Source organism: Pseudopipra pipra, chromosome 5 (assembly GCF_036250125.1).
Source record: "Pseudopipra pipra isolate bDixPip1 chromosome 5, bDixPip1.hap1, whole genome shotgun sequence".
NCBI lineage: Eukaryota > Metazoa > Chordata > Aves > Passeriformes > Pipridae > Pseudopipra > Pseudopipra pipra.
The window spans coordinates 9870167-9897646 of NC_087553.1; the positions used below are offsets into that span (position 1 = coordinate 9870167).

Genomic DNA, 27480 nt, shown 5'->3' on the forward strand with positions numbered 1-27480 from the left:
ACAGAGTTTTCCTCCAGCTCCAGGGCATGCTTGTGACAGAGCACTTGTAAAGAAAGGAGAGGTTCTGCTAGCAGGCAGGAGTGCCAGTGAGTCTATCAGGACCAGAAAAAACCTAACAGAGGAGACAGATATGGTACATTGAAAGCTGTAGTATTTATTTCACTTTGGACCCAGTTCTATAGATTTCTTCAGCTCTTCTGAAATCTGCTCCAGTCACACTGAAATCAAGACTCTGACAAAGTCTATACTGAGCTCACAGTAATTTTGTTGTTGCTGTTATCTAAAACATGTGCCTTTGGCCACTGTGAAGTCACAGACTTAGTGTCAGGTTCTGGAAAATAAATTTCTTTCTCTCAGAGTTCATTAAAAAAAGATGTGTAAAAAGTGTTCTTTTAAAAAACAAAAAAAAACCTTCAAGACTTTTAAGATTCTTCAACTATCTCAGACAGTTATGCACTACTGTTTATTTTTGTGATATAATGTGCACTTTTGGGGAGAATTTGACCTGTGATCTATATGATCCTTCTAAATTTTGAAATATGAACTATGTTACATTATAGAAATCTCCACTAAGGTTTTAGTTTAACTAGTGTCATAGAAACATATGAATATCTTGTCACTCTTCTATATAATAATCAACCATATGTATTCAGATAAATAATTCACATACACCCTGTTGCTGTAGTCCATCACATCCTCTTTGGATCCTATCAGTCACACGCTCATGGTTCTTTACAGAGTGGGTGTTCAAAAACAAGTAGGTTCCCAGAAAGGTGGTCAATGCTTCATCACATCAGTCCCTTGGAAAGAGGCACTTGTACAAGCCCTTCATAATGGGCTTTAATCCTTGGCCAGTCCTGAAGAGGTGAGGGAGTTGGACTAGATGGAAACTGTAGATCCCAACCAACTGAACTACATTCTCCTTCCCTTCTTCCTCCCTGCTTCCCCCTCTCCCCTCTCTTCTCCTCTTCCCTCTATTGCATTCCATCACATTCCCTTGTGCCCTTCTTGTAAATTAGAATAACACTGACAAGCTTCCAGTCGGCAGGGACCTCCCCAGACTCCCAAGGCCTTTGCTAGAGGACTGAGGGGATCATGCCATAGGATCCACCAGCTCCTTTAGTACTCGAGAATGAATCCCACCAAGGCCTTGTGGACTTAGAAACATTCTTTGATCGTAACACACACGTGTGCTGGAAAGAACCATGCTGTTTATTGGGTGCGGGAGAGGGGGGATGCTGAGGGGCCGAAGCTACTCAGTGCCGTTGTGTGGGTCCAGGGGAGCAGCAGGGCCAGCTGGACACTCGCCTGCCCTCGGTGGGGCTGTCTCATAGGAAGCACTGGATGTGGGAGCCTGCTGGGAAGGAGCGTTGGAGGGCCCTGGAGCTGCGTCCTGCCCCTGGGCACTCTCAGTCCCCAGGAGGCCTCTTCTGCCAGCCAAGGGCTGTTGGTCGTGGGCCACCCATGCTGGTTGTAGCATCTCTACGCTGAGTGCCTGTAAGCCCCACTCATAGGCCATCAACTCCCTCGCGAGGGCGAGCCGGCTGATCAGGTACTCCTCGTAGTCGCGGTCCCCTCGCACTGAGTACAGCAGCTTGTCCATGGGCTGCCTGCACACGGGGCAGTCGTCTCTCGCCAGGGCCCACTGCCAGATGCACTGAAGGCAGAATTTGTGCATGCAGTAGGTCACGTAGGCCGGCTCCTTCATGTGCTCCAGGCAGATGGGGCACCAGGAGTCTTCTGCTGCCTCCAGCGGTCCTGCCTGTGGCGGCTGGCTCAGGCTGCCACCACTTTCAGCACAGCTGCTCTCCCCCATGTCTTCTTTGGCACCTGATGCCATGTCCTGCCAAGAGAGACATGCAAAGTGCTGGAGCTTATCTGGCAGGAGGGGCACTCGGGATCACTTGGGATGTCAAGCTGCTCCCTCTCACCAGCGCTGCAGCAGCGGGGACACAAGCAAAGGGAGAGAACCTGGCCTGGGGAGCAGTGGAAGAAGTACACAGGTCCTTCAAGAAGGAAAGCCTCCCAGCTGCTCAGGGTGATGTTTCCCCTCCCAGCCCACCTCTACTGCTGTGAGCTTGTCTCCTGGGTACCTCCTCTGCCCAAATGTGCCATGGCTGGGAAAATCCTTCAACGGTATCAAGAGCTGCAAGGAACAACTCCCAGAGACGAGCACCAGCACCAAAGGTCTTGCCTACCACTCCAAACCTCGCAAATTTGCTCAGCTTGTGTTTGGGGCGTGAGCTCATTTAAACAGCAAGAGATTCTGGGTCATCCGTGATGTCATAATCCATTGCTAGGTAGATCCATCACCCCGATTGGATAAGTAATTGGTGATGTCAATAATGTGTCACTTAGGCTAGATTATCATTCTAGGTCCCTACCAATTGAATTATATATTCTCTCCTCTCATCTCCTCCCTTGTATTTCACTGTATTCCATTCCATTTCCCTGTCCCTTCTTGTAAACTGGAATAATGTTAATTAGCTTCCACTCAGTGGGGAGCTCCCCAGATTCCCGAGACCTTTGCTAGATGACTCTGGGAGTACTGCCATAAGATCTGCTAGCTCCTTTAGTACTCTGGGATGAACCCCACCAAGGCCGCATGGACTTAGGAACATCTGAGTGATGCAGCTGGTCCCTTACAATTTCTGTATCCACAAAGGGAAAGCCACTGTTCCCACAGCTCAGAGGACCAGAGAGTCCAAGGATTATCACCAGTATGAAAGACTGAGACAGAAAAAGCATTAAATGCCTCTGCGTTTTCTGCATGCCCGTTTGCCAGGGGACCATCTTCATCAAGTATGGGATCCAGTGTTTTCCTAGGGCCTCCATTTACTACTGACATATTTAATAAAGTCCCTTCTTGCTTTCTGGCACAGCAAAAGCTGGTGGAAGAAATGCCCAGTTCCCTCGAGAAGGAAAGCCTCTCACTCCCCTGGGTCAAATTTTCCCTCCCAGCTTACCTCTACGTCTGCAAGTCATCTCTCCCCCCTGGCCCACCACTGTATGAAATCAAAGCAGAACTGATGCACACTGTAGGCAGTGTTGTCTGCCTTTCTTATGGCTCCCAGGTGGATGGGACACTGGAATATGCTGCTGTCTCCACTTGCCCTGCCTGGATTCCAAGTACATCCTGTTCTCGTGCTGAATCTAATTTAAAGCTCTACTGCTAATTCCAGCTCACTTCCTTTCCTGAACACTCTTACCCCCAATGGTACCTCTATAATACCACCCAGTGTACGAGAAGTATGATAAGATATTCACTAAATAAAATTTCAGATTGAAACATCCTGAACATACTTATGAACATGCTGACTTTGGAAAATACAGTACAAATCTCTCCAACATACATGCTTCTTGTCAGAATGATATATCTCACTATACACCTCTCTTCCACAGTGTGGGGATGACCAAAGAAGGTTCTGTTTGAATCAGCTGTTAAGAGACACTTGTGCCATGAGACTGACTCGGTAAGCTGGTATTTAGCAGTATTTATGTTTGCAATTGTTTGTATTTGCAGTGAACCTCCTTGCCCCAAAGGATAGTTCCAGAAGTACTGGAGACAGGAATGATAGCGAAGAGAAAGACAATTGTCTCAATATTTTAGACTCTTATTTTGAGACTTTAGTGCTTGTTCAGGAAAAATCAATAATCTCTTTTAGATCTGTGTAATTTTTCCTCATTCTCTTCCTGTCATGTCACTGAAGTTTTCATTAGAGATTTCATGTTTCCCAAAGATTCCCATGATTGAAGGTGCCATAATTTTTGAGATTAAATACTGTAAAAATAATAGGCTTGCTCTTCATTAGGTCTGTATTTTCACAGTTGAGTGATCTTCTAAAATTTTTTATTTAATTTTTTTTTTATGGAGGCTAGCTATGACAAGCTTTTAACTTGGAACTCAAAGTGCATCTGGCTCTAAAGCTAATCTGGGATGGACAAGCACTAAATGAGAGAGATTCCTCATTCAACTTTCATTATATTCTGTTTTGTGCTTTTAGATAAAGAAGTAGTTAACACTTTTTGTGATGTTTTTTGTCTATGTGTTATAAAGGACTTTGCCAGCAGTGGTAAATACCACACCTGGAGGAAAATATAGAGGTAGTGATTTGTTCAAGGTACCTGGTGCTTACTGAGGACCCATCTGGTTTCCTGGGACTGCGACCTAAATTTCCATTCTGATCCTTGCTATAAAGTATTTTAATGATGAGTCTATGAACTTTAGGACCACAGAGAATGTCTGCAGAACAGGATCACTTACTATAGGTCCCCCTGAGCCCCCTTTTCTCCAAGCTAAACAATCCCATCTCCCTCAGCTACTCCTTGTAACACCTGTGCTCCAGACTCTTCCCTGGCTCTATTGCCCTTCCCTGCACATGCTCCAACACCTCAATGTCCATCTTGTAGTGAGGGACCCAAAACTGAGCACAGGATTTGAGGTGAGGCCTCACCAGTGCTGAGTACAGGGGGACAGTCACTTGCCTAGTCCTGCTGGCCACAATATTTCTGGTACAAGCCAGGATGTTGTTGTTCTTCTTGGCCACCAGGACACACTGCTGGCTCGTGATCATCTGCTGTCGACCAGCATCCTCAGGTGCTGTGCCACTTTCCAGCCACTCTACCCCCAGCCTGTAGTGCTCCCTGGGCTTGTTGTCACCCAAGGGCAGGACCTGGCACTTGGTCATGTTGAACCTCATGCAATTGGCCTCAGACCATCAATCCAGCCTGTCCAGATCCCTCTGCAGAGCCTTCCCAGCCTCCAGCAGATCAACGCTCCCACCCAACTTGGTGTCATCTTCAAACTTGCTGAAGGTGCCCTTGATCCCCTTGTCTAAAAGACTGATAAAGATATAAAACTGAACTGCCCCCAATACTGAACCCTGAGGAACACCACGTGTGACCAGCTGCCAACTGGACATAACTTCATCCACCACAACTATTTGGGCCTGGCCATACTTAGTTGGGCAGCATGGTATACACGTTTTAGAAAGGGATAAACAGCATTTTAGAAAGGGAACCTAGCATGTCTTCAGTAGATGGTGCTACCAGGGAACTGAGAAATAAATGCTGTAAGTATATGATATAAACTGGTCATCTTCCTCCCATGTAGACTGACTCTCTTGTTTGTACTTTTCTTATTTCTTTTCTTTTGAAGACTATTACCTTGCTAAAAACTGTCATCAAAATCAAAGATGCACTGAATGTTCCTGGGTTAGCACTGCCATATTTATACACAACTATCAAAGATGGACAAATAGGAAGTATGTGTGATAACACACCTGTGTTATTATCTAGCAGACAAAGATATTCAGGATAGCATTGGTAGCAGTACTTCAATCATTGGTACAAGTTGCTGAATTAGTTTCCTAATAATTATGTAAAATTATGGCTACTTTATACAGAAAATTCCCTAGGGAAGAATAAACTGATGGAAAACACGCTAATTTTTTAAACTATCATTATAACTAATGAAATTATTCTGTAACCTGCATTTAGGCCAAGTATGCTAATAAATATGCTTACCTGGATGTAAAAAATCAACAAGGCAAGCTCACATGTTCAGAACTACTTTTGAGCTGGGCAATGCTATGGAAAAGATGTTACGCCTGGAGATTTGGTCAAAGTAGAGCAACAACTTGTATTAGCTATGATTTAACAGGATTACAGGAGGAATTGCCAGGCAGCTACTCCACACACAAAAAGCCTGGCTAGATAAAGCTAGTGCAGATTGGAAATAAAAAGCTGTAAAGGCAGAACTACCTTTAGGAGGAAGTGAATAGTACTGTCTGCAGGGAAATGCACTATGGTATTGGCACAGGGAAGGCCACCTAACAGTTCTCTATGATTATTTCAGTGCAGTGATCCTCCTTGTCCTGCTATATAGATAATGGAAGCCTAATCATGTACCTTGAAACCTGTACTTTAAGGCCCTGCTTGCAACCCTCATCTCTGATTTGTCAGCCCAGCTCAGATACATGAGGACACACACAGTTTCTCTGTAAACAATAGTCCATTTGCTCTGAAGAAATCAAAACACTTCTGTGACTTTCAGCTACCAGACTGCAATGGGGGTAGGAGATTGGGGGGGATTCCCTTCTAAGCCTTCTGAAGAGGGAGAACCCTGACAGAAGATGACCGGGGGATACAGGAATGCAAAAAAGTCAAGAATAAAGTAAAGAATAGAGTAAAACAAAATGCTTTCTTCATTAATTGCAGCTGAAGGTAGTTCAGTTGCAATTGAATATAAATTGCAATTTCCACTTTTTCATAAAAGCATGTGCAAACCCTAACTTACCTCTGATGACCATCAAGGCAATAATGTGTCAGTAGGGTAGGCAGGGTGTAAAAGTGGGGATTAGGGTTTCCATATCCTTTCCTGATGATTTGACCCTAGAGAGGAGGCTGACACAGAAATGCACCTGTGAGTCAGACATTAGCTTTCTCTCACAGGTATCTGTTTTTGGTTTGTTCCAGCTGACAAATAATCGACAGCCAGAATTTCACAGGGGTCGAAACACAGAAAATTACACAAATTCTTCCTAAAAGCAAAACTCTGATTTTTAGTTATCTTTTGGTGATAGCACTTGGAGCCTGTGATCCTGAAATGGTAAGATTTACAGCTGAAGCATCAATCCTGGAGTTCAGTGTAGAAAATGTATGCTCCTCTTCATAATCCTAATTAATTTAGTGAAGCTTTGCTAAGACGCAGCAATCTGCTTGTACAGACTTTGTGGTGATTTGATGTGTAGCATGACAAAGGTGTGGAACCATAGAGTGGCATAAGTCTGTCTACAGAAGTAAAACAAATTCACAGCTTAGGTAAGGCTAAGGAAAAGGCAGTTGCTGAAACAGTTTGAGAATGTAAACTTGAGAACTGTGTGCAAATAAAGTCTAGTGGGCTATGTAGCAATGGTTTCCCTTTTTATGACACACGGTTTTATACTTGTGATTTAGTATGGACTTTTGAAATGTAGAGCTTTTCCAGATGTTTTGCAGATTTTTTTACCTGATTCTCAGCAACTTTAGTCTGTGAAGTGATTGAGAAAGAAGGCATTGAGTCATAAAATCATCTAAGTTGGAAAAGACCATTGAAATCATCAAGTCTAGCTGTAAGAAGGTAGCACATGCTTAAGTTCATCCTTCTTCAAGGTAGTATTTAAGCACTTGCTTAACCTTAAAGAATAAAATAAATGGGATGTGAAGTTCAGTAGACACTGAAATAGCAAATCACTTCTTGGAGTTCTTTAACTTGGGAAACTTGTATCCTCCATGTATATGTAGATTTTTTGCATCTAGTCTTTGTGGCAAATAACTACCAAAAAACATGAAGATCCAGACTCAATTACATGATGTCTGCATACACACTTGTCCTTATTTTATACCAACATAAAAACACTGTCAATTAAGCTATTCCAGACTTACAGAATGGGAAAGGAAAAAAAAAAAGGAAAAAAGACTCAAACCTGTTCTCTTTACCTAATTGTTATTAACTTGATGTTGGTTTTTTTTGATTTCCAGGCAGAACCTTTTCTCTGTTATTATGAACTATAGAGATCAAGTGGAATATCTGTTGCAAAATGAGGTATTTTTCTCAGTTTGTTATACCTGAAAGCATTAACTTCTATGTGAAAGGTATCAAAGCATTAACTTCTATGTGAAAGGTATCTAACTATTTATCTGTCTCAGATGCAATTAAGAAAGACTTTTAATTAAGGCTGTTTAATCTGACTTTGAAAGGATATAAATTCTCTTAATAAAACTTGGCTTGAACTTAGGAAGAAGGTGCTACAAATTTAAAATATCAAAGGTGACCGTTTCTAAGCGTCAAGGAACCTGTAAATAAAAGCAGGATCATTTGGGTTGACAGTATAATATTTGAGATTAGTAGAGGTATAATGCATTATATGTATGTGCAAAATTTGTCCCTGATTTTCAAACCCACAAGCCTAATGTTTACATATTTAGGATATGTATGCGAGCATGTGATACTTCGAAGGATTAGGTTTAGACAGCAGAACTCCCAGGAGATTTTATTTTAAAGCATTGTGGGCTGCCAATTGAATGCTACATCCTTAAAGGAAAAATCTCTTAAGAAATCTTCTCTGCTAACTAGTGTTTTAAGGACAAGTGTCTAAAGGAAAAATTGAGTCATACCTTGGAAGAAACCTTGTGGTTATTTGATCTGAATTTCAGATTGTCATTATAACTGACTTTCAAGGGTTTAAAACTAGAAAGAAAACAAAAGGTGTTGGTAAAATCAAAGAATAGTGATGTAGCATGGAGATATTTCAGGGCATCCCTTCCAGAGTTATAACTCATTATGCTAAGTTGTGAATTTCTTTGAAATGTATGTTAAAACATAAAATTATTATTTTGTTTCAGAACTCTGTCACTTATGTTTAAGTCCAGATTTTAATCTCTCTGGATATTCTTGATCCATGGGTATTTCTATTTCAAATTGCCAGAAAACATACACTTGCATATAACTGTGTATACATGCACACGCGATATATAAATGCACATCTACATGAATACATAAATATATATCAATAAGTATGTAACTAAATATATAGAGATAAAAATATTCTTTATTTTTATGTAAGTCTTTGATACTTTTTCAAAATGCATGCAAATTTATAAGCTTTTGAACTGTACCTTGCTACAAAGTAAAGCTCTGGGCCTGATAACTGTGTAGGTATTCACTGAATTTTCCTTTGTAAGCAACGTCTCAAAGGAAAGTATTTAGTGTATAAAATGTGATGCAGCCATAACCATTTGGAAAATTGAGGTCCCCAAGCTGAAATGTGCATATATATTTCCTTACTGAAGTAGACCCATCAGGGTAATTATTTACATTCACTTGAAATTTTAGGGCCTAAAGTAAGAAGATTCTAAATTTAAAGAAGGCTGTAACCTCAACATTAATGAGACTTTGCAATCCACCCTCTGCAACTGATGCCGTGTAGATATTCCTCAGACCTATAATGAAACACTCTTAAATTTGTTTTTGCCACAGATTTTTACCTTGAGTAAGCAATTTCTTGAGATCATTAACTTTTTATAAAGGGAAGGAAGTACATTTTTCAAATATTCATACTATCTAAAAATATGTGTGTGTCTAGAGCTAAACTTCTCTGTAGTTAATTTTTTTTAATAAGGTCTTGCCTAATCTGGGACACTCAATAAAGTTCATATGAATTGCTTAAAAGAGCAGTATTGCAAATTAATTATATGGGTCAGATCACCATGCAGATGTTTTCATTCAAAGGCATCAGCATATGGAGCTTTTTCAAACCTACAATAATTAAAACTAGTGTTATCAATTTGTTTTAGTAAGTGGCAAAAAATTATGGAGCTGTAATGTAATAATGTACAAATATGTAGTAAAAAAAGCAAAAAATGAGCACCCTTTTTTTTGGCCTTTGAATCCTTGTTTATTTATTTTCTCTAACTTCTTACTAGATTCCTTGAAGAAGGTTTAAAGTTCGGATCTTTATAACTGCCCCACATCCCAAGGCTGCACAGGAGCCGTTATGTTGATTTTTAAAACCAGCACTTGCAGCACAGGGAGGGTTATTGTCCTTCTCTGATTCACCCCAATCCACCCTCAGCACACACTGAAATTTAAGGCAGTGGGAGTTACTGACATACCCCAAATTAAGTGCACACGTACCTGCTGAAGTTCTGTACTCAGCTGGACGTTCCTTAAGCATTGGTTTTAATCAGTCAGATCTTGAGATTCTCAATGAAAAAACCAAATCAACAGTACTTTGCACATGTATCTGCATATTTCTAAATTTACTTGTTCAAAGACTTGGAGACACCAACACTTCTGACTTATGTGACAAGCCCACTGTCATTATTAATAATGGTAAATAAATGGAAAATTCATTTTAAGATGGATAATGCCTCTATAAAACAAAAATGAAAAAAAAAATTAAGGTATTTGGCACAGGGAGGGGATTGGTGCTGTTAGAGTTGAAATGTAAAGAGTGTTCCTAGAGTCAACCAACCAGCCCTTTTGATTGCCCTGATAATCACTTGACATGCACTTTATTTAAAAACCTATTCAGAACGTGCTATTGCTGTAGCGAAGACTTTGTAAATATTTTATACAGAATGTAGAAGTTCTAGAATGAAGTAACATTTTTTTAATCATATAAATAATTGAAACACCAAAATATCTTTCTAAGGTTCTGCTGGTATTTAAATACGTAGAGGTAAAAATAAAAAAAAAATTACAAGTTGCTGACTGTAATTGGAATTTCAGAAGACGTGAAACTTCTGCAAGAAATTAATCTCTGTCTTCCCTTTCTTGGGACAGAAATCGATGTCCTACTCTACATAGGAAAAAGGAAAGCTCTTTACATGGTAATGTCCCAACAGAGAAACAGTGTGAAAGAAGTCACCATTCATATTATAGAGTATTACATAATTTTTTTATATGCTTACTCTATTTCATCTGCAATATGCTCTTCAGAAATAGCTACCATAAAAACAATGTGTTATAGGATACTAGCTTCTATAAATATTAAGTTCTTGATAATTTATCTATAAAGGGAATAGCATATTAAACAGAAATTGATACATCCCTCAAGACATCCAGCTCTCTTTATGGAATAGTATGTACATGTACAAAAATATATAGACTGTGGGTTTGGTTTAATTTTTTTTTATTTTTCCCTGTCCAGAGAGCTGCTTCTCTACTCAAGGATTACTTTTGTGTGTGCCCATTGCTTGTGTACTGCTCAGTAATCTCCCTGCATAAATGTGTATTTACAGGCATAAAATCCCATGTTCTAATAACCTATATCCCCCATGAAGAAGAAAAATGCTAAATTAAAATGTATTTAAATTAAGTGCTGAATTAGAATTATATTTAATATTCATTAAAAACTCTACATAGTAATTAAATATATATATGTACATGTGTTTAAATATAGACAGACATTTCTTCAACAACTCACAGTAAACCAGCATGTGTAACGCTTTGGGTTTGTCAGTGTTACACACAGTAGCAAAGCCATGCCATTTTTATGGGTTTCTACTTCAGCTGGCAATATATGCATGCACAGAGAGTAAATCCTGCAAGAGTTCAGTTATAAAAACCTACGTGGTAAGAAAGAAATAAAAAAGAAAGGAAATGTCCTCTTTGTAAATTGATAGAACAGCCAATCACCTTCAGACCAAAGGAAAGTCTAAAGTTCTCAGGAGATCACAGTCAGCCAGAGCCTTTTTCTCTCTAAAACCTGCAGTATAAAAAGGTATTGCTGTCCTTAATTACTAAAAAAACCAACAACTTATATTTAAAAAAATCTGATCACCAAATATTTGAGCATATTTTATGTAATTCATTCCTGCTTTAGTTCTGCTGAAGGCAGATAACGTGGAATTAGTCGCCTCAATATATTTTTTATATTTATTTGTATTAATGAGAGGTGTTAGCCTTCTCGGTACAGTCTGCACATGAACCCTAAGCTTGAAACCAGAAAGTTCATCTTGGTACAGTTTTTCTTTTTCAGGCATGAAATGGATGAGTTAGAGAAATGGTTTTATCGGTACGTAGACATGCTGTAGTGTACTAAAAGGAACATTTATCAGTACAGAAACATGGAGAATATTTATAGGAGAGCTTCTGTCTGTTCAGAGAATGTATTTTAAGGTTTAATGAAGTGATAGAACTATGCAGGAAACCCATGAATTTTTATTTCTTTATTTATTTTCCTGAACATAGAGTACTTGATATTTGAAGATTGCATTTTCCTTCCTTTGGGATCCAAATTTTTTTTCCTTGAATTCCCCAAAGTATTTCGGAGATTATTCATCTAGGGATTTTTTTCATATGGTAATATTTAAAGGTCTAAATTTATGATCAATAGGATTTAATAGTTTTAACTGTATGTATATTTTTGCAGAAAGCTAGTTGCAGAAGTACTCAGTCCACAGGTGTCAGATTATGCAGCCTCCCACACAGTCACTATTTTTAGGAGGAACATGGCTGTTTTCCAGCTCTCACAGAGATGGGTAGGAGACAATAGTGAGGATAAATTCAGAGAATCATAAAACCTTAGAAAGCTTGTGAATCTCTTGGGTTCAGGCTTCCTCAGAAGTTTCTTTACAGTGCTTGTACACCCGTGACGTTCAGACAAACCAATGTTCTGCCTTCAAATCAGTCCTTAGTACCAAATTTGTTGCAGTTTTCAACAAGGAAAACGATTATTTTGTGGAAAATAATTGGACTTCAACAAAAATTACGGTCTCCTTAGGAAACATTTGGTCAATAGTGATTTCAGTGTAGCCAAATTAATGCATGGGGTGTTTGAATTTTGCTTGAGCAGATACGATTTTCTACACACTCACTGGCATGAAGTTTATGGTAAGGCATTTCTGATAAATGCTTTGAGTCTACTGTTTGCCTTTTTTTTTTAACTTTCTTTGTTGTCAACAGCATGAAGTTGATCATGTGATTGAAGCAACTAAAGCAATCTGCAGTGTCCTCTGCTTTGTGGAAACCAGAGACATTACTGATGCAGTCAAGAAACTCAGTGCGTTGCCACTTGTGAAAGCACAGGTAAAAGAAGCACGTTGATGTCCTGTTTTTCTCCTTGAAACCGAAACTTGAATGGGTATCACTAATTTTTTGATTGATCAAGTACACTTACTGTCTTGCTACATGTTTTCCCTTTGACAAATATTAGGTAAGAGGCACTACAAAGAAAGAAAAGAATGTTGACAATGTGCGACAGAAGAGCAACAGAGGACTTGTTTTGTGTTTAACTGTAACTGATATTCTCTTCTGGTTCTTCTTTCCAGTTCCTACTGAACATACAAATCTCTGCCTCACCACATCACCTATTCACCAAATTGTGATTTCAAAGTGTTAGATTTTTATATTTTAGCGTAGGTCGTTAACAACAATAAAAAAATAGCCCAACTTGTTTTTCTGTAAATGTCACCTGAATTTTGAGGTTATTTTCAGATTGAAATGTTTCTGCTATTTATGCAGAAAAGGACCAGCATCATACAGTCCTGATTTTAGCTGAAATACTCTTAAAACACAGAAATGGGTTTTCCAGGAGTTTCTGGAACTTTCCCTTTTGTTCCAGTTTGTGAACTGGGACTTTTTAGGGCAGTATCTGTTCTCAGTTTTGACATCATCAGCTGCTTTGGTACGACCTCAGACAAGTCACTATGACCTGATTTACACAAGTTCTGAGCACCCAAAAATTCTTCTGAAGTCAGCATCTTGAAGATGCAGGTGCTCAGCAAATTTGAAAATCAAGCCATTAATCACTTGGATTTAGTCTGGTATAGTCATAAGTCGTGCTAATTCTTTCAAACTGTAATGAAATTCTCTCTTCACACTTTTTAAAAAAAGATTAAGAAGTTACTAAGAAATTTTCTTCTTTCCATATGTGTTCTTTTGTCATTCTTTCTCATGGCAAATGCTGTTTAGAAAAACATGCCAAACTGGGTGGAATGTTTGTGTTCAGAACATTACCTCCTTACAAATTTTTATTCTTTCTCCTTAGTATTTGTTGGTTTTGATTTTGGTTTTTTTCTCATGGCTTGTGATATGTGTAAGAACACCTATGACAGGGAAGTAAACAACGGGATAATTAGCATTAACCGAATTAATTAGTGAGCGTTAATTAGAAACATGTCTAGCTAAATAAGTGGAACTTAATATGCCCGATATGCTGTAAGACTAGGAAAAGTTAGTGTAATTCTTTTCATAACATTCCTTGTGTCATAGGACTGATACATATCAATTCTGTACTGTCATCTATATACACTTACTCTTAGCAGGTTCAAACCCTCAAAGAGTCACCATCGTACAGAGGCAAACTTCTTCCTGAGACCTGAAAAGACTTCCCAAAGAGCAGAAAGTATATTAGTTGAAAAGGCTCCAGTGATGTTCAGAAAACCTCTTTTCTTAAATCTCTGCATTTTTAGCCTCTGTTTATTCCTCTGAGATGGGGTCAGGGGGAGGGAACAACTTCCACCTTAAAGTACAGGACCCAAGCAAATAGTCTCTAGAACATCAGTGTAGCTCTCTGCAGATCTGGGTTGTAAGTAAATTGTAAGTAAATCCCTGCACCATGTTTCTGGAGCACAGGAGACAGATTCCACAGAGGTGATGCTACATGTCCCTGGGCAGAACCAGCTGAGGCCTTCTGGTGTTGGTTATATGGTGTTGGTGCTGTCTCTCTGAAGGCTGGCAAGTGTTCTGAAGGACCAAGCTGCAAGAAACAACATAGCTTTAGGGTTTTTGTTTGTTGCTCAGACCTGACCAGCTGATTCACTTAAACCTCTTCCCTTGCTTCCTTTCTAGGTCATGACTCAGTGTAAGTCTTGTTTCTATAGCATCCTAAATATTTTCATGTCTGCTTCAGCATTCAATTATTAGAAGTTGCTGTTGGGGATAAACTGCATAAATGGGTCTGCACAGCACACATTTTATGGCATGTTGTGGAATTAAATGGAAATAAGTATATCTCCACTTAAAGTTTTTCCTGTATATAACAGGGCAAATGCAGTAGAAAAAGAGATAAAAGAAGTAACAAGGGATTCATGTGGTCTACTTCTCAGTTAAACTCCAGACTGTCCTGAGAAGCATCAGGATGATCAACATCTTCTCCTTAAGAAAAGTATTTTGCCAACACAGAATCTTTCTTAAGAGATAGATAAAGAGCTGGGTCCAGTTAAAATATAGAAAGGACAGTAATAGAACTTCCCTGTAGAAAGTAGAGAGCAGAAGAACTGTGTTGGGACTAATTTGCTAAAAGTTGGTGTTTTTTTTTTTGTTGGGTTTTTTTTGTTTGTTTAGTTGGGGGTTTTTTGGTGGTTTTTTTTTGTTTTGTTTTCTTTTCTTTTTTTTTTGTTTTGTTTTGGGTTTTTTGTTTTGTTTTTTTGTTTTGTTTTGTTTTTAGGTTAGAAAAATTTAGTGTATTTTCTCTTTGAGTGTTTGGGTCAGCTCTGTGAACTCAACATAGAAACTACCTCCTATGACTGGCTTATATATACTGCATATCCCCATTTTCAGCCCCATCCTCTCTGAATTTGAGCAGAGAAATAGATACAGTGGTCAAAGAGCCAAATCAGTTCCTATTAGTGTGGCTTGTCCTGGACAGTCAGAAAACCCCACCTCATATCATGAAAAATAAGATAATGGGGTAAAAAACAAAGAGTACAGGTCATCTTTTTCAAGTGTAAGGTTTCTGTTGATGTTCATGTTTGCTTCTGATTGTCTTCAGAATCAGTGTTATTCAGAATTATTTTAGAGATGAAGTGATTGCTACTAGGCAAATAATTGAATTATGAGCTTATCTATCCTGTTATAAAAAGAAACAAACAAAAACCGACTGCTCTGTGTTCCTCTTTTGCTGTTGCTCATTCTCCAGCACGTGTCAAATTTCCAACTCCACTGTATAGACAGTCTCCAACATATACAGGTTCTGCTGAACCAACTTCACTTTCCTTTTTCTGTTTCCCCTATTTAGGTTATAAGCCCTTCAGAGCAAGGAACAGCTCTCCTTATCTATGTGTACAGTCTCCAGCACAGCAGAGTGCTGGTCCTGGCTGTGATCTCCAGAGGCTAAAAATGATAAGTGGTGGTGGTGGTGATGATAATGATGCTGTTTGTTTCTCTGTAATGAGAAAAATCATACTGTTCCTGAATACCCTCTTCAGAATGTTAAAAATATTGTGTCCTGATTGAATAGTCTTAAAATATTTTTCTGTCCTAATATTCAGTAAGAAGCTGCTCCACGTTTCTCTTGAAGACTCCTGACTAGACTGTTACTCATTTTTTAGAGTTTTTAAGTTATTGAGGTTTTGTTCCCTTAACATTACCTTTCAGGCTTGGTTAGCTGAACTGGTTGTCTCTCCCTTGAAGCCTTCCTGTAAAAGCTGCCTGTGACCTTTCCTGACACTCTGCTCTCTCTTACTCCCTCTTTGCTACACCAGACTTGACTAACAACTGGCTTCAAACAAGTAAAGGGGGATAAAAAAAAAAAGAGTCCAACTATTCCTGCAGCAGCAAACGCTGTTGCTGCTTCTTGCCTTTTCCTCCTTTGAGAAACAGTTGCTAGGACAGTCGATCAGACTGCAGCAATCTAGAAAATGTTCAGGTTTGAGTCTATAAGGAATTTCATCTTTCTCAGCAACTGAACTATAAATGTCATGAAAGCAGTGAAGTATGTTTCTGCATGTTTTGTAACCTGAATACCTCCATTTTATGAAAATAGAGGTTACACATTGTATGCAACTATCTCATGTATAGAATAGAACACGAGCATAACAAATCAGACTGTATCTATACTTATCAATATTTATCCAAAGACAATGGACCAGCTTTCCTGCCTGTAGTAACATATGTGGTCAAAATTAGTACTTAGCAGCTAGTTGTTTGATGGAGTACAATTTTTTCAAACCTCTTTTTGAGTTAAATTCATATTGAATTGTAGGGTCAATTTATGTGAATACGGGCACTGACAAAATTATTAAATATTGTGATATCAGTGTATCTTGACAGATTGTTTGAATTGTTTCTATTATGTCCATCAGCATAGTACCAAAATGTTTTTTTAGGTAGAAGAGAAGCTTTTTTTCAGACAAGCAAGTAACTTGCACCGTAAGTTTAGTGACATTTTTGAGGTTACCTGTTACATCTCAAGTGCTGCAGCATTACACATCAGGTAAAGGAGAAATGCCAAAAAAAAAAAAAATTAATTGCTTTTTCACCATGGTTTCCTGATTCTTTAGTGTAATGTATGGTGTGGTTTTGCATGGAATACTTTTTAACACATCCATTTGGCACATGTGCACATAATGCCTCAGGGAAACCACTGCTTAGTTCTTCCAATGTAAATTATGTAGGGTGCCAGTATATATTTGTTTATACATATCTGTACATGTGTGCTTGCACACTTGGAAAGAAATTTCAATGTGCTTCTATTTAATTCTGGTTTTATGGGGAAAAAAAAAAGAAAAGCAAAGAAACTTACTTTCAATCTTCTGTGTTTAATTAAATTGTACTTATTACCTCCTTACTGCCTCCTCACTGCCAGTGCTGTGCATTCCTGTACCGTGGTTAAGAGATTATGAAAGCAACTGGCACCAGTGATAGTTTCTTCTTAGCTGATTGTATCTCTTTATAAATGTGATTCATTCAGTCTCTAACTAACCTAACCTGGGATTTTAAAATCTGTTCAGGGGAGACTCTGGACCTGATGCACAATCAAAGTTTTTCATCTGTCTTTCTTTTTTTTTTCCCCCTTCCTTTCTTACAGCAGCTCACAAAAAGTCCTAGGAGATCAACTCCTGCCAGAACAAGCACTAATCCACTATATATTAAACAGGCTACACTATGTTGAAATTACAAGTGCTGTGCCAAAAGGTTGTTTACTTTCCAAAATTTGAGAGAATTGAACAAAGGTCTCTGTTCCCATTTGTCTCACTGCATTATAAAGATTGTGAAAACGTAATTCTCAGCCTGGATGTCGCTTTTCTCCCCTCAAGTAAGCATTTGACTTCTTCTGTTCATATTTAGCAGACAAGTGCTTGTAGCTCCAAGCTGGGTGCTAGAGGGAGAACGTGCATCCAGTATTTCTTATGCCACCTCTGCATGCTTTGTAATTTTTAAGAATCATCATGCTGAACGCATATGTACTAAAATGAAGCATTCTCAACCCACTGCAAAGAGATTAATGATTGCAGAGGACACTAAACCTTTCAGGGACACGGGTTCAAACAGCACGAGCCATGAGCAATGCTGAAACAGAAATAACTTTCTAGTCTCTCTGGTCAAGATTTGCCACTCAGTAACTTGTTTCTGTGTCACTTTGGTAGATGCAGGTCTGATCACAGAACATCCTGAGTTGGAAGGGATCCATAAGGATCACTGAGTTCGACTCCTGGCCCTGCATGTCCCTGAGAGTGTTGTCCAAACATTTCTTGAACTCTGTCAGGCTTGGTGCTGTGACCACTTCTCTGGGGAGCCTGTTCCAGTGCCCAACCACCCTCTAGGTGAAAAACCTTTTTCTAATACCCAACCTAAACCTCCCCCAATACAACTTCAGGCCATTCCCTCGGGTCCTGTCACTGGTCACAACAGAGAAGTGTCTACCCCTCACGAGGAAGTTGTACCTGCAATGAGGTCTCCCCTCAGTCTCCTCTTCTCCAGATTGAACAGACCAAGTGACCTCAGCCGCTCCTCATATGGCTTCCCCTCAAGGCCCTTCACCATCTTTGTAGCCCTCCTTTGGACTTCCTAGTAACTTTCTATCCTTATTATATCGTGGCACCCAAAACCTCACCAAATATCCAAGGTGAGGCCGCCCCAGTGCAGAGCTGAGTGAGACAATCCCCTCCCTTGACCTGCTGGCAATTCTTTGTCTGATGCCACCCAGGACATGGTTGGCCCTCCTGGCTGCCAGAGCACTGCTGACTCATGTCAGAGTCATGTGAAGACAGGGCAGACTGAGCAGCTGGTGCTCAGGCAGGGGAAGGTGTGCCCACACTTGCCTTTGGGCCAAGGCTGGGTCCCACCTGTGGCCCTGGGGCTGATGGTGCTGCCAGGAGATGCAGAACTACCTGCCATGACAGTTTTTCCTCTGTGGACAGGGAGGCACAAGCAGTGTCACAATATTTAATTCTGCCCAGAGCAGGCTCTGATGGACGGCAGTTATTGTGCCTGGGGATTTAATAAATCAGCATTAAAAAAACCAAACAACAAAAAAATTTAGTTAGGCTGGTCAGTTCAGTCTAAATAACTGGCCTGACCTTTCAGCAGACATAAGCACACAGAAGTTCCTGCTGACAGCAATGGGATATGAGAGGTGGGAATCTAGATTTTGCCTTAATGTTAGGGATCAAGAGCTGTGTTTAAACACCAAGGGCCTAAACACCCTCTAAATCCCCACACCTAGTATTTCCCGTTGGCTGCCTTTGGCTAGCTGCCTGCTCAAAGGCCACCGAAGAGCATAGCTGTTTTTGCTGATTTGGCACAGGAATGTAGGTGAAATGAAGGGCACTTGGGTGGAGACTTGTTGCTCCTCAGCTTTGAAAGGGTGCTGAGGCTCTGCTCACTCAGCATGGTTTGGGCTTCATGTCTGAATGTGTAAGGCATGCAAAGGGATGGAGAGGGAATTCTTACCTCTGTTATACCAACACAGAAGCTGAGAATGTGTATGTGTCTCTAATGTTGATAAGTGCTTCTTTTTTATCTTGACATACCCAAATGCTGTCAGAAATCAGGTCCTGAGTGACTTGTCTGAGATGGTAGAGGAAGCAGGTGGAAGAGATGGAGAAAGGAGGTCCTGGTACTGTGAATCCTAGTTATATCTTCTGTCATTGTAACAATAAAATATGTCCTTCCCCATTTTCACCTTATTTTCCATGAGTACTACTCCTGTAACCATTATAACTGCTACCTGGTCTTTTCTGAAGTAACTGATTGCTTCTTTCCCCTCTGGTTTTGTCTTTATAGGATTCACTTCAAAGTGTGGAAACACCCAGCAAAGGTAAAGTGTTATTTTTAAAATATGTTAATTCAGGTATATCATCAGAAAACACATTTTGCTATTTGTTTGTATTACTGAACTGGTAGAGTTGGCATATTGCTGACATTTACGTATTTAGTCGTATTATAAAGTAATTATGACAAGTTAAAAGTGTAAGTAAAATAGCATTTCCAAAAACTAATCTGGAGACTCAAATACGGAGAATGAATAGTGGAATGAAAGACCTGATTACAGTAAGTGGTGGTCATGGCAGTTGTCTTTAATTCCAGCTTTTCATATGGAGAAAAGGAAAAATAATGAACTTTGTGGAAGTCTAAATTACTTTTCTGTATGACTTTTCCACTTGGCTCCAAGAACTTTCATTCCCTCTCCTTAAGTTTTAGTTCTTTGTGATCTTTTGTTGTACAAATAGTGTTCCATCTAATGACAGACTGTCACAAAAAGAGTAGGTTAAATAACAGTAATGGACAAAATCATAGACCATTCCTTATTTAATTCCTCAGTTAAAAATAGCTTAGACTCACTGGCTGATGCCCAGCACTGTTGGCATTACTGTGAAGCACCTCACAGACCAAGGGATGAGCAGGAGTCTGTTCTGCCGTGGGCTGGATTCCAGGAGGGCTCACCCACATCAGGGCTCCTGCCACACTGGGTCCTGCTCTACTCCTCATGCAACTGGGAGTGTTACAAGGGTGCTGTCAGAGGTCTCTCCAGCTGAGCACTGGGGTGGGCTGGGATGTGCTCAGGAACTTTGGTCTCTCTCCATTTTGTTTGAAGAAAAAAAAGTAGCCTCTGAAATGCTCTTTTTCCCTCTTTCCTCTGTGTTCTTTTCTCTGACTGCAGGGTGCTCAGAGAGGCAAAAAGGTGAACCAACCACAAAGGCTGCAGCAGCTTTTCAAACCACAGAGGTGGTTCAAATGCAGGTTTCCAAATGCCAGGCTTGTTGTTTCAGCATTATTCAACTTCATGAACAGCAAAAAAAAGAAACAGCAATTACATTTGTAAGCTACCAGGAAAAGCTAAGCAGCTGGAGGGCCAGGAGAGTGGGGGGAGAACATGCAGGTGCAGAAGGGAGAAGGCAAATACAGTTTGTAGGATACTTCTCCCTTGGATATGGTCCTTTATCCTGTGCATGTTTTTAATGCTCTTGATGGCAACTAATGGCTGCTGCTGAAAGAATGAATAGTTACTAATCAACATCTACCTTAGAAACATCCTCTCCACACTGTTCAGAAAACCTGACTGAAAAGGATCTAAAACATTCCTCTACTGAAAGATATTTCCCAATTTGGATTCCATTGAATCAGCAGCTTCCTCAAGGAAAATCTGATTCACTGAATAACAATAAAGGATTCAGTGTTTACTCCTTACTTCTCTGTACCTATTTATTTGTGTCAGGAAACCTTCAACTGTGAAGTGTTGTGCTTCTGTTTGTTCTTGGCACACCCTAATTTCAAAACAATTGCAGAATCCTTTTGGTAGTGTAATATTAGAAAGTACAACTTACTGATTGCAAGCCAGAACTTGCCAGGCCATTAGTCATTCTGTAGAGGGGTCTATATTCAAAGTTGTCCACGGTAACCAATTTTCCAATTGCCCTCTTACATGCACTGATATATATTTAATGTATGTTTTAACATGCTAGATGCCCTGCATCTGCACTTATTTAATAAATTCCTAAAAGTCAGCAAAATCTTTAAGGTTAGGCTAATGGGCTAGCATACCAAAGCTGGTGTTAAGATAGTGTCTGAGAAAAAAAAAGTGAAAGTGCAATGACCAAAACTGATCCTCTGGAACCTAGGCCTGACACTCAAGAAGTGGGTAAAGCCAAATTACACATCTTTTCTTCTGGGGATGACAAGCTCTGTTTAGTCCCTTTCTGCTCAGTGCTCCCTTTCACGATAATGCCATGGGGCCTCCCATCCATTGATCTAGGAACACTGAGCCTGAGAGGAATCCAGATGATATTTTCACCTGCTGAAGCTAGAAGTAAAAATTTAATAGGTGGTGAGTTGTATATTCCTGCTGAAATCACCTTTGTGTTTCCTTTTCCACCTCATCTGCGTCCCACCCTTTCTTTTACTTTATTAGGCTTAGCAGTCTAGGATTGCAGCCATGCAAAAATCTGCAAGCCTCTGACCCAAAATTAAAGGAAAATCACAGCCTTGGTTCAGTGCTGGTAAATCTTTGCAGATCTCTGGGAAACTTAAACCTAAGCACTTGGCTTTCTCCAGCAGCACAGTTGCAGATGAAGTCAGCGTTGACAGCCAAGGAGCAGACAGACTGCATTTCCCATTTGTACTGTTCTTTTCTGTCTCTTCTATGTATTCGTGTTTATCTTGAAGAAAACAGGATCAAATTTGAACAGCAAGAGCAACTATCAGTTAATCCAACTAACAATTTCCTTTACCTTCCCTCTTTTTTTCCCCAAGTAGTAGTTATTACCCTGAGTATCATAAAAGAGTTTTGATTTTCTTCATTATATCTTCTCCCTACCACAAAAGAAGAAAAGATAGAGGATACTATTAAAATTAAAGCTTCACTTAATAATTTGTTTAGAAACTGCTTTAATCTTTCCCTTTAATAAAAAATTTTCAGAGGTTTATTATTAGTCATTCACCATGGACTAAGCAAGTCAAAGACTATATTCAGCATATGTAGCCTTGATTTAGTGTTGCAATAACTGCCTTTACTAAGAGTTATCTCTGTAGAACAATTTATTCCATTGCTGTGAATAAAGCAGTACTTATCCATGTTATGCCTGATTCTGGATCATGTTCTTTTCTGTCTGTGTGCAGTCCTTAGAAGATTGTGTTAGTGCTTAAAATATTTTTTTATTTCTTCTTAGATGTGAGGAACTATAGGCATTTCTAGACATTAGGACCTTTTGCAGCATCAAGTGTTCACAGAAAATAAAGACTAAGATTCCTTATGTTAATAGATATTTAGCACTGGAGTTTGTTGCAGTCCAGAGTGTGAAAAGACAGCAGGCTGGTACAAAACTGAGTCTGTGCATGTTCCTCAAAAGCTGATGAATGAATGTTTATTCAGTGTCTGCAGCCTTGCTACTTCAGGCAGGGATTTCAGCAGATCAGACATAATAAGCAGCTTTTGGAATTTGATCAGTAGTTCTTTGGGACCCATCCAGAAAGTCTAGTATGCACCAGGAACAACAGTCTTTTCCAGCTGAATTGCTGCAGTCACTATCTCTTCGAATAAATGCAGACCTGTATTGTTAACAATGAAGTCAGCATTATATTTGAAGAGTGTAAAGGTTCTCTCACTGTTCTTGGGATTTGATAGTTGCTGCTAGACCTGGTCATAAAAATATTCACAACAGAAAGCTGTAAAAAATAAAAAGAGAAAGAAAGGGGAAAAATGGAAGTGGTTTTTTTAAGGTTTTCCTTAAAGTTGAAAACTCCACTTCCTTCCTTTCTTATCACAAACCCATTATATTTTTGTTTTGGAAATAACACTTTTTGTTTTGTAATATGGAAGAATGTCAAGGGCTTTTTATTGATTGCGTTTCATCTCTGTAAGTGTCTCTCCTGCATTGTTTTCAAATCAGAGCATGGCTCTTCAACTTTAAGTTGTTGCTGTGTTACATTCTGATATGTTGGTCTTAAAGCCAGAGGCTTTTTAATCAAGACCAATTTTTAAATAATTGCAATCCCCCAGTTCTTCAAAAAGATTAGGCAGAAGTTATCAAGACCTTATAAAGCATATAGGAGCAGAAACATTTTTGATAACAGGACAGCAGATTTTTAAGTTGCTTTCAAGGGATAATCCATAGGACTCTTGAACTAGTAGGAAGCAACAATATGGTAAATATTGGTGTTTGGAAGTTGCATCCTATCGCTATTTGCATTACAGACTTTTCAGGTTTTTCATCTTTCTTATTACAACAATGATCTAGTTAATGCTGCTTAGCACTTTACGGATATGTTAGGAGGTCTTTTTCTGTTATTTTTTTCTGTTTGTTTTTATGGGGGGTTGGAGGGGTTTGTGTGTGTGTGACATAAACTGTATTCAAGATTTTTCTTCTTTTTTTCTCTCTGAAAATAAGTTAGAAAGAAAAATATAAAGCTCCATTTCACAGAAATATTTTTAATGTGTCAAAAAGGTCTTAAGCCTTCATTCCAAATTCTGTTCAACTAGATATTTGACATGTTTTAACCAGACAAAACATGTACAGAGAGAGTGTTTAACATGTATTGAATTGACATCATCTCTTGGTGCAGTAACAGCAAAGTACCTGCTCCATTGGAAGGTCTGGCACTAAAATGTGAATTGTAATACTGGCCTGAAAAGAAGACAATAAGTGGTGTTCTGTAAGGAATACACTAGTTCCTTACTAAATCCTGAAGGCACCTGCAGGTATATTCATTAATACTTTCAGGGATGGTGCAGATTGTTCTGCTTCTGACCAAGGGTGAAATTTATTCCTTCAGACTTCATGTACAAGGAGCGTGTCAGAAATAAGCATATCTGGCAGCTGTGGTTAAAGTTCACTTCCCTCGTTCTCATCTCATTTCTGCAAGTCTGATTTCTTCTCACCTTCAGTGAGAAGGTGATGCCAAATAATTTAACAGCAGAAGTAAATTACGAGGTTTGAGTTGTGAGATTATTAATCTTGGTCACAGTTCACTTTGCAATGTGGTCTGTTCATTGTCTCCTCCCTATGGGCTATGACTGGGGCATCTTTCTAGAAAATAAGTTCTGATACAGCTGCAACGGTGAATCTGCTGTAGGAAGTCCATAGCCTGTGCTATGTAAATCAGTGAAAGTCTTTTCTCATCTGAGATTTATTAATCATAAAAGTCATCAAACCCAGTAAAGTTCTCTGGCTTCAGGAAGGAGCGATATAATTTCAGTTTACCAAATCCTATTCAGCAGCTCATGAAAATTCAGTGGAAAAATGCTGACCAAGTTTTATGAGTAATGGACATTTACAGACTACCCAAGATGTTTGTCTCTAATTTAATTAATTGCTACTGGTCTTAGTGAGTGAAGAATGGGGTTTGAAAAAGGGTTGGCTCAGGCACAGAAACCATAGAGTTTTTTAAAACTGAGACTACTAAGAGTGAGAAAATGAATGTTGAAAAAAAAATCCTGGAGGTGCAGACCGGGTTGTACTTGGACATTTGCTTACACCTGAGGGCTTCTGTTCCTGAGATTATCTTCATTCTGTATCTCCTAGTAATTAGATGAATAATGCTGAAATTCATTTGATTCCCTTGGCTGGCAGCTGAACTGATTGCTCCTTATTTCTCCATTACTGTCTTTACCCCTTCCATGCCATTATAGCAAGAGACAGCCTGTAGTGCCCATCTCAGGCCCTGTTTCCAGACTGACTCCATTTCTGCAGTCAGGCACAGACCCAGCAAGCCCTCGAGTGAAAGATGGAAACGTGAGAAAGAGAGGAAAAGGAATAACATTTCCCAGCTCCCCTCAGCAGGGAGTCTCATGGACTTTGTCTGCAGCTAAGTGAAGACTTTCAACCTTGCTCCATCTCCCCACATAGTAACACAGGGGGCAGTTCTCCGACAGCGAGAAGACTTTTTGCACCTCATCACTGGCAGATAGAAGCATGTTATAATAATTATGGCAAAAATTCCCCACTCAATTTTGGTGGGTTTTCTTTGGTTTAGTTGAGTTTTCTCTTTGCTTGTCTGGTTTTCACATATCTGACATTCTGCTTGGTAACAGGTAAACCATGAGAATAGTTTTTCTGCAAACATGGTCAATGGACAAGATAGCTTGGATATAGTGATAGGCATCTTGCATCTTACACAGTTCCTTACCTGGCATGTGTAAATTTTCTGTTATGGAAAATACTCACCCTATTGTGTGTGTTTCTCCTGACTTTCCTTTTTTGGGAACCCTTTGTCCAAGGAGTATTCCCTTCTTTCTGTGGCTTAGCTGAGATATAACACATTTCCTCTTGTTCTGGAGACAAAATTTGAAACATTGCCTTAAATCCTATGATATGGGTTGTATAAAAACAACCTGTTATAAAAACAGTCTGTTTCCACAGATTCTGAGCTATGTTTTACCCTCTTTTGGAGAAAATGCCAGGAAGGTTCCACTCAGCAATCATTGACTGCAGCAGGCCAATTTGCATAAATAAGGATTTTGCTGTTATACTGTATCTACCTATCAGCCACTTTGAACAGCTTGGAGACAGGGAATCTCCCCAGTAGCTGTTTGCTTTAAATGTAAATAGTGTGGTACTTTTCAGATAAGGTAGGAAGTACTGGTTCAAACAATAGTCAGGGTATGTCCTCTTCTGGACCTCTTAAGGTTCTATGTGTATGACTATAGGTAAGTTCTGGGGATGTAAAAGAATTCAGTGCAAATTAAACATTTAGTTTGGAAGGTAATAAGTGATGGCACATCCAAGAGAACTGGCTATGAGAATGAAATGATATTCTAGGGAAAAAATCATTAGAGGAAAAGATTTATTCAAAGCAGTTATGATGGAGGATAATAAATGGTGAAATATTGAAGAGAATAAATAAAAAAGTAATTAAAAACAAGTGCTAAACAGAGAGGTATACACAGAGAGTAAAAGGACTGAGTTTTCTTAACCTGTTAATCTCTAAAATGATTCAGTTTTCATATGTGGAAGGTGATTACAACATACCAAGGTGTAGTAATCTAGGCAATCCTTCATGTGTGCAATAATTTGCTGTAAATATTTTTAGTAGCAAACCCCACTATATGTCAAACTATTTTAGTTTTATGTATATTTCTATTGTTACATAGTTGAAATTTGTCTATTATAAAATGAAGACTGAAATAATTTCTTGGCCCTGTTTGCAATTCATTTTGTGACTCAGTAGTTCTGAGTATTTGCTAGTTTAAAGGCAAAAGGTATCAATGAAGGAGAATAAAATTCCAGACTGAGGATACAGTTTTTTGGACACATTTCTGTCAGGAAACTGAGATAGCTAACTCCAGTGAATTGTGGTATCTGTATGTGATGTTGGGCAGGATTCCTGCATCTATTTCAAGTATAAAAACTAATAGATGTCTCAGACTTCCTATTCCTGGGTTGTTTCATTTTTTTTTTGCCCTCCATAGTCACTATTAGTTAATAGATAGCAGCTGACTACAGTGGGCACACAAGTTTAGGGAGCACGTCAAGAGCTGTAACAAGTGGTGAGAGTATGTTCTTGATCATGTAGAAACCCAAGAGTTAGAGGGGTGAAAAAAGGAGAAATTGTCTTCCTCTTGGAAGGCTAATCATCTTGATCTTGGAATGATATAATATACTATGACACTTTCTCTCTTAACCTGCCCCTTGCCTTAGAAATGAGTGCTCTTAACAGCTCTCTTCACTCGACAGAGGCTGCCAGGACTGGGGATTTTCATTTACACTGGTTATCAGGTGATCCCAAGTTGCTCCAAAAACAGAGAGAGGGATAAAAGTCAGTAATTGCACACACAAAAAAAAAAAAAAAAAGAAAAAAAAGGCACTGCAGAGCTGAAGCCAGAGGAAATAACAGTGATATTTCATATGTATTTCTGCATTTCATATGTATTCCTATGGGTATGTATTTCAGTGTCCATTGTTGTGTAATGTTATCACAAGTCCATGACCATCTGAGCGCTGACTATGTCTGATTGTGGCTGCTATTGTGTGTGTTTTGTGAATTGTTTACCTACAGTTACAACAGCTTATGGTCTTAAAATTTAACCAATGCCTTTTCTCCACTCTACTGCTGCATTGCCAGTTCCCTTGAAGTAAGTAGCTACTTAGTGCTGAAGTCAAAAAACACCTACTTAATAAAAATCCTTCCAGCACGAAAATTCACAGACTGAAATGGCATCTCTGAGGCACACACTAACTTGCTGTAGTTGAAAATGCTTACTTTGAAAATGCCTTAATTTGAAAGCACTGTAATGAAAGACTGTTAATGATACCCCAGAAATGAGCTAAGGCTGC

The 27480-nt window shown here is 39.2% G+C and overlaps 2 protein-coding genes across 3 annotated transcripts in view; one reads left to right on the forward strand and one right to left on the reverse strand.

Annotated features, from left to right (window-relative positions):
• PIK3C2G (phosphatidylinositol-4-phosphate 3-kinase catalytic subunit type 2 gamma) overlaps positions 1-27480 on the forward strand; it is a 199402-nt gene that overhangs the window by 25873 nt on the left and 146049 nt on the right. The window contains exons 7-10 of the mRNA XM_064654387.1: positions 3403-3473; positions 7522-7585; positions 12452-12574; positions 19496-19529. Of these exons, the coding sequence (XP_064510457.1) occupies positions 3403-3473; positions 7522-7585; positions 12452-12574; positions 19496-19529 (292 nt within the window). The remainder of the gene's footprint in view (positions 1-3402; positions 3474-7521; positions 7586-12451; positions 12575-19495; positions 19530-27480) is intronic.
• LOC135414092 (uncharacterized) lies at positions 1192-2250 on the reverse strand. 2 transcript variants are annotated; one of them, XM_064654388.1, is made up of 2 exons: positions 2063-2250; positions 1192-1843 (listed from the first exon to the last, which is right to left on the reverse strand). In XM_064654388.1, exon 2 carries the CDS (start codon positions 1838-1840, stop codon positions 1253-1255), a length of 588 nt encoding a protein of 195 aa, XP_064510458.1. In that variant the 5' UTR covers positions 1841-1843; positions 2063-2250; the 3' UTR covers positions 1192-1252. The 2 variants fall into 2 exon arrangements, with proteins under 2 accessions (XP_064510458.1, XP_064510459.1); XM_064654389.1 differs by lacking the exon at positions 2063-2250 and adding an exon at positions 1932-2056.

Excerpts from the sequence above, each read along its gene's own strand:
- LOC135414092 (XM_064654388.1), bottom strand. The coding sequence starts at position 1,840 with ATGGCATCAGGTGCCAAAGAAGACATGGGGGAGAGCAGCTGTGCTGAA.